Below are 7,523 nucleotides of genomic sequence, written 5' to 3'. Positions count from 1 at the left end.
TTGTCTACATTTATTGATTCAAGGTACCTGATTGATTAAACACAAACATGTTTAACATCCAACTTTGGTCATTTGTCTACTAAACATCTTATACACGTTGCATCACATGAACAGGGAGAGCAGCAGGCAGGTACAGATTTTGTGAGGTTTTTGGTCTTTGCATGAAACAATCCAGAAAGTCAAGATCTCCATTGCAAATCCATTATTCAGATCAAGGGTAGACAGCCTCGGTCGTATGTGTATGTAATTTCTCTTTACTTCAGGAGATCACAGAACTCTGTGTGGGGAAAAAACAGAGACAGCCAAAAGTTTAATTGTGGTTGTCATGCAGCATTGCAGTTAAGCAAGATGACTCAACAAACAAGAAATCTTTTGTTTTCTTTTTTTTTTTTAACTTGTTGGAGAGCAGAAGTTTATTTGCATCAGTTTTTTTTTTAAGACTAGAATTTCAGCACTAAGTGGTGGACAGCTCCTCAGCACAAATTGCTCTGATTTCACATCTGCTAACAGCTCTTCTAGATGTTTTACAAACACTCACCTTCTATTCCAATCTTGCCATCACCGTCTTTATCCCCAAACGCCATCAGAGCTTTGGTTTCAGCCACAGTCAGCTCTCTGGCCCCCGGAGAGAAATTCTGAAGAAATAGTCTGAAGGGTAGACATAAAAATAAAAAAAACATAGAAGCAGTAAGTTCAGACTGTATCTCTGCTGATGCCTTTTCTTCACCTCTAAGCCTTTTTCAGTTGTCCCAGTCCTCCTCACTCACTCAATTCATGTATCAGTCAATTCATGCAAAGCGGAAAGGCTGCTCCATTCATACAGTGACCTCTGCCTGAGGCCCATCACGAGGGACAGTTACGACAAACTGCAGATGTAACACACATGCACAAACAAACACACACACTCCATCTGTACCACCATGTGCTCCTGCTCAAGTCTTTCAGCCACACACACACCTACACACACATGCACTCCATCCTTACTTGAGCTCCTCCTCTTCGATGTATCCACTCTTGTCTTGGTCCAGGACTGTAAACACTTTTCTCCTGTCTGCTTCAGATAAGCCAGTCAGTCCAACTTGTTCAAAGAATGACTTGAAGTTGAATGTGCCTGGAGCTATGTTGGACCACGTACACACACACAGACACACACACCACACACACAGAGTTGAGAGAGGAAGAGAGGAAGAGAAACAGACACATGGGAATAAGAGGTCAATCACACAATGACAAGAAAGAAAGAAAGAACGATGGGAGACTGAATAGACATGTCGCATTAACTCATTCGCTCAGATGACTTTCATTCTTCAACCAATGACATTTACCAATATACACCCTGTGGCACATCACCGTCTTATACCATTACAGGCTATGTCATTATGCCATTAAAGCAGGCAAAGCACAATGAATATGGCCCATAGTGGAATTCTTCTGGTACAAGCTACCTTCAAATAATTTCAAAGGACTTTTCTGAAAAAGACTTGCACACACTGCAGTCGAGTTTAAAACTTCTGATTAATAAAACAAAAATCTTCTAAATGCTATTTTGCCTAAAACATTACTAACAGGCGGGTTTTGTTGAATTAAGGGTATGAAAGCAGTGACATTTGATTTTCATCAGATCAGTCGAGCTTTGTCTGCCTCGTCATGCGGACATAATTTCTAGAGATAAATATTTAAGTGATTTTGGATGTGAGGACTTTACAGCTTGTGTGATTTGGTGTTCTATGTGTGAATGCTCAACACAACCACTTTGGAAACTACTCTCCTGCCACATGGCTGCCTGGTTACCTGCAGGTACCCTGTCCCCACTGTGAAAATCACATGATACAGGTATCCCCTGTGGGAGTGGGTTTAATAAGCACCTCTGTGTGTGCTGTGTATATGTGAATGGACCTATATTCCCTTGCTGTAAAGTACGTGTTCTTATGTTCACAATTAGATGCTTGCAAAGTGTGTATTTTTCTTGGATGCAAGTTTTAGTGTGCGCTGTCTGACTCACCTTGACAAGCCTGGACTGCAGCCTGTATGTCCTCGTTGCTCAACATCCCTGCAAATGCCATGGTCCTCTGTGGCTGCCTGAGGGATACACATACACATGCATGGAAGAAATGCAAAGTGACACTAAATTGAACTGCTGAGGGCGTTTTCTGCTGCCAGATAGCTGCAACTGTCAAAGAAAAGCAGGACTTGTGGATAGGTTAAGCATTATCATCACCTACGTGGGCATTTTTCTGATCAGCACAGTCAAAAAGAGAGCTGAGTGGGACCTTTTATCAGCAGGGCAGGGCTGTACCATTTTAACAATAAAGTAAAATTATTATAGCTATAAACAACATAGGCTCCACAGTAGGAAAAATGTTCATTGTGTGGTATCATTTTAGCATCGTATGTGAATTGGATTATGGTTTTCTAATGTTAAACACATTCATTTTTCCACAAAGGAAGTTGCAGGTAACTGAAAAGGTAATCACAAATAGGTCCTAACATTTTATTTTTTTGTCTTCCTACATTTAAACATTTATATCCCCCCTCTCTTAAAGCTAGAGGACTAAAGATTCACAAAACAGTGACACACAGCTATCAGCGCACAAAGAATTTGCAGAAAAACTGCACTTGAATTTTCAGAAAAAGTGGTACTCACCGTGCTTCGGGTGAGGTTTGGAGATCTCCGTTGCTCTTGCTTTGTGCTTGTAAGCCACCAACACTCTCTTACAGCTTCGTGATCCTGAGTGCAAGAAGCAACCTGACGTATCTGTCCTCAAACCAAGGGAGATTTCCTTCACGCCACCGACTGCCTCCTCCCCCTTCATCAGTTAATCAGAGCAGATAATTTTCCCATTCATACTGTTTTGTGAACTTGCATCCATGACCAAAACACAGTAAGAACATATTCACATCCCAACACATCTGATCATCATAAACATGCATTTTTCTGCAATTTATCTATTTTACTACCACAGCTGCTATGTTAGTGCTGTAGTATTGTAGTACATTTGTAGGGAAATTAATAAGGATTATACAATCAGGTACACTCAAGTGAAAATGGTAGTTGTCCTTGATTTTATTACACCTATGTGGCAAGTTTTAAAACATGCAATGAAGTCAGTCTTAGCAGAGCATGTGATTTTTATGCGTTCTTGAGCACAACATGCTGAATTAAAAAAATGAATTAAAATACAGGCGAGATTGTATTACAAATAATTTCATACCAGTATTCCAAGTAATACGTAAAATAACATATATAACCCATCCTATGGATTACATAGGAATTACAGGTTTACAGCAATATCTACATGCATTTAGTCTTGATGGTGGCTTTGGGGACAGATTTTTTTAGGCTATTTCTATGTTTGGTTTTCCATGAAAATCTAACAACGAGCCATATTTATATGAAATTCATACTCACAATAAAACAAAAACAACGAATAAAACCACACATACCCATAATAAAGGTCCTAAAGGTAGCATCACTCGTCAAATACATTCATACATTTTTGTAGTTTATAGCTTGCCGTAAACACGGATATAAACATTTTATATAGAGAGGTCTTCTTTCATAACCACTTTTACGTGCCTCACATGGTTGGCGACTGACTGAATGCAGAAAGCTTTCTTCAGCTTTGATACAAATCACTGGATTTAACTGACTGAGAATAAAGCTCGAACCCGATTGGCTGTGGGAGTTCAACGCGACGGAATTGTCCCTTGTAATTGGTTTAGGCTGCTGTCAATTCCTTGAAGTTTCACGGCCCACTTTCAGTGACGTCACGGTGTACAGGAACATGGCGCTTTGGAGGAGAGGTTCTTCATGATAGTCAGGGGCTATAACGATTGAAATTCTCGTTGTTGTGTTCATTTAGGTAACACTAAAGTACAGACACTAAATATGAGAGGCCGCGAAAGGTGACCGCCCCCTCTGTCTCCATGGATACCCGACCACTGCGTGTGGTAGCGGCGTTTGCTGTCGTCAGCTGAAACTCTTAGCATCGATAGCTAAAGCTAGTTAGCTGGCGAATAGCCAGACGCAAAAACAGACACAAAATGTGCTCGTTTATGTAGCCTAGACTGACGCGAAGCTGCTATTCAATGTTTAAAACACTTAAGCCTTTTTTAAATCAGCCATTTATTTGATTTCACGTAGCTAACATTTTGTTAGCTAAGCTATAAGGATGGAGAACCGCCGTGTATATGTTTTGTTGCTGAGCTTTGGGATTTTTCTATCGGCTTTGGGACTGTCTGAAGGCGCCCCTCTTCAGTATGGTCAGAAATCAGGTAAGGCAACTGATTCACAGGTAAAGTGTGTTGTGTTTGTCCACATGAGAGGATGTTTTGCTGAAATTGGTAGCTGGTGCTAATACGAAGCTAAAAGCTAACAACACACCAGCTTGAACTGTATTTCCGGTTATCCAGACAGGAGTGTTTTCAATGGACGGGTTGTCATACTTGTTTGTTTGGTTGATCACAGAGTTATCAGAATATCGGTTCTGGTCTTTCCGTAGTTTGTTTAATAATGATGAATAACTGCAGGTCATTGTCACGACTCGGCCAAATAGCACAGTAATCAACACAGACGTTTCCTTTAACTATTCTCGGAAAAACACTAATTTATTGCTGCAGGTTTATTTCTGATTAATATTTAACAGCAGAAACCAGTGATGTGTGTGTTGTTGCTTCCAGGTACATAGATGTTAACCTTTTACTGGGATTGGTCTAGGTGTTGATGTAAACAAGTTTAAGGCACAACAAGGTGGATGGTGGCCTACCCGCATGGAAATAATGTTTCTGGTTCTAAAGTGAACCTTGATTAACCTGCTTCGATGACTACAGTGTAATATTTCACCCAAATAAAGGGTCCTGTTATGGTTGGGGCCTCATGAATTGTATGTGTTCTTTGAAGAAAACAGTTGCTATCTAATTAAAAACACTTAATGTAGTAATTAAGAGAGTCTCCTGTTCAGGACACAGCTGTAAAAACGGAAGAAAACTGTGTTATTAGGTTACTAATGTGACTATTTCATATTTGCACAGTCACAAATCACCAAAGAAATAGAAATGTGAAACAATCATCTTCTTAAATAATCAGTTGAGATGGAATATTCAAGATTCCATAATACTTTGAGCAGTCATTAAATGTTACAGTGCTATGAAAAAAATATTTGCCCCCTTCCTGATTTGTTTTTTCTTTTTGCATATTTTTCACACTTAAATGTTTCAGGTCACCAAATAAAATAACTGAAATAAATAGAAATTATTTTGCAATTGTTACATTTGGTTTTTCATTTATTAAGGGAAAAGTTTACCTAACCTACAAGGAGCTATGTGAAAAAGGCTGTGTCACTTTTGGCAGCTGAAAATTAAATAACTGGCAATGAGTGTTTAGCATTGTTGTGGAAATTTGGCCCACTCTTTGCTGAATTGTTTTAATTCAGCTACGTTGGAGGGTCTTTGAGCATGAACAGCCTGTTTAAGGTCATGCAAATGGCTCTCAATCAGTTTTAAATCTGGACTTTAAATAGGTTACTCCAAAACCATCACCACCTCCTTTTTTTTCTTGAACTATTCCAAGGTGGACTTGCTGATGTGTTTGAGGTCTTTGTCCCATCTAAAGTGTGCTTGAGCTTCAGGGCACATATTGTAGGCCAAACATTCTTCTTTAGGATTTTTCTGTTAGAGAGCAGAATTCATGCTTGCATCAATCACAGCAAGCTGCCCTGAAACAGCAAACCAGCCCTAGACCATCACACTACAACCACCATGTTTGAGTCTTAGTATAATGTTCTTTTTATGAAATGCTGTGTTTGATTTACACCAGATGTTACAGGATGCAAAATTTTCAAAAACGTCACCTTCTTTTTGGCAAATGTGAAATAATCTTTTGTTTTATTTTTGGTCAGCAATGGTTTTCACCTCAGAACTCATGGATGCCATTTGTGCCCATTCTTTCTTATTGTTGAATCATGAACTCGAACCTTAGCTGAGCCAAGTGAAGCCTGCACTTTTTTTAGATGTTGTTCTAGGTTTTTTTGTAACCTACTGGATGAGTCGTTGATGCGCTCTTGCACTAATTTTGGTAGGCTGGACACTCATCAAAAGGTTCACCACCATTCCAAGTTTTCCATTTGTGGATAATGGCTCTCACCATAGTTCACTGGAGTCCAAAACATTAGAAATGGCTTTCTAACCCTTCCTGATAAATGTCAGTGACTTTGTGTCTCATCTGTTGTTGAGGTTCTTTAGATCTTTGCTTGATGTGTTACATTTTGAGATCTTTTAACCTACTTCATGTTGTCAGACAGGTTTTGTTTAAGTGATTTCATTCAACAGGTCTGGCAGTAATCAGGCCTGGGTGTGGCTAATGAAATTGAACTTTGCTGTCTGAAGAAAAAAATGTCACAGATATATGTTTTGTTTTGTTTTTTCACATAGGGCCAAGTAAACCTGGATAGCTTTATTGCCTTAATAACAAAAAAAAAAAATCACAATTTAAAAACTGTATTTTGAATTAGCTAAGGTCATCTTTGTCTAAAATTAAAATTTGATCTGACACATGTTAATGTGACAAATGCACCCCCCCACCCCAAAAAAAAAAAGGAAATCAGCAGAAACTGTAATACTTTTGCCACAAAGCTACTTGGTGACAAGACAGTAGTTTCTATGTTTTGCAGAATCCAGAGTTTCCTTGGCTCGTATTGGTATAACATGTCTCCTAGCACATTACCAACACTCACTGGTAATGTGTAACTATAACAGATTCCAGTCTTATCACTACAAGTTAATGATTAGCAACAGCGTTGTTTGCTTAATCATAACGAAGAGCACAGGAAAGTACAGTGTAAGATGAAATATAGTCCATATTTTTATTATTTTATTACACAGCAACCTGTCCTTTGGTCCATTTTCCTAGTCTACTTATACCTGTGTGTACACATGATATAATAATTCTTGATTATTTGATTGTTCAAAGTTTTGACTTTAAGTTTCTGATTGTTAATGAGATTATTCTTATGAATATGACTTGGGCTTGCCAATCTGCAAGGGACATTCTGTTTACACATGACAAACAGGGGTAAAAATAGGTTGTTAAGCTTTAACCAAAATGTCAATGTTTAAATTGTAGGGCATAGCCAGGTGATATTTGTTTGGTTAGTCTATAAGTCATTAACCTTTCACTACTCTGCTCAGTGACTACCACTACAGGCTGTTGGAGATGCTTGTAATAAGCGAGTTTAATCTTTAGCAGTTGTTTATTTTCTAAATGGTGGAAATCAAATTTAGTTTTGTCCCTAACCAGACAGAGATAAGTATTAGCCTATTTTAGGTGCCTCTGTTTTTTCATTTGATTCATGATATTCTCAGACTGAAGAACCTTAAACTAACCCAAAGCTTTTAGCCACAGTGCCATTTGCCATTTTGTGTGTAACTAAAAGTAGACATCCACTGTTGTGCACACCGGTCGGTGGGTGAAATTTGTAAAAAAAAATGGGTCAACTCCTCCTCTCCCTGAATGCCTGCTGAAATAT

The 7,523-nt window shown here is 38.7% G+C and overlaps 2 protein-coding genes across 2 annotated transcripts in view; one reads left to right on the top strand and one right to left on the bottom strand.

The window, feature by feature from the left end:
* On the bottom strand, window positions 1-3,612 carry pvalb5 (parvalbumin 5). Its single transcript, XM_084926125.1, has 6 exons — window positions 3,445-3,612; window positions 2,645-2,807; window positions 2,003-2,079; window positions 985-1,117; window positions 539-648; window positions 1-277 (listed from the first exon to the last, which is right to left on the bottom strand). Exons 3-6 carry the CDS (start codon window positions 2,061-2,063, stop codon window positions 255-257), a joined length of 327 nt encoding a protein of 108 aa, XP_084782251.1. The 5' UTR covers window positions 2,064-2,079; window positions 2,645-2,807; window positions 3,445-3,612; the 3' UTR covers window positions 1-254.
* Window positions 3,613-3,755: 143 nt separating this feature from the next.
* Window positions 3,756-7,523, top strand: part of lmtk2 (lemur tyrosine kinase 2) — a 33,474-nt gene continuing 29,706 nt past the window's right edge. Inside the window, exon 1 of the mRNA XM_084926124.1 lies at window positions 3,756-4,275. Coding sequence (XP_084782250.1) covers window positions 4,173-4,275 — 103 coding nt within the window. The 5' untranslated portion in view covers window positions 3,756-4,172. The remainder of the gene's footprint in view (window positions 4,276-7,523) is intronic.

The sequence above is a fragment of the Perissodus microlepis genome, chromosome 4, assembly GCF_051167445.1.
Source record: "Perissodus microlepis isolate ML-2025 ecotype Zambia chromosome 4, ASM5116744v1, whole genome shotgun sequence".
NCBI classification, from domain to species: Eukaryota; Metazoa; Chordata; class Actinopteri; order Cichliformes; family Cichlidae; genus Perissodus; species Perissodus microlepis.
The sequence above is the reverse complement of the archived record's forward strand: the minus strand, read 5'-3'. Positions and strand labels throughout refer to the sequence as shown.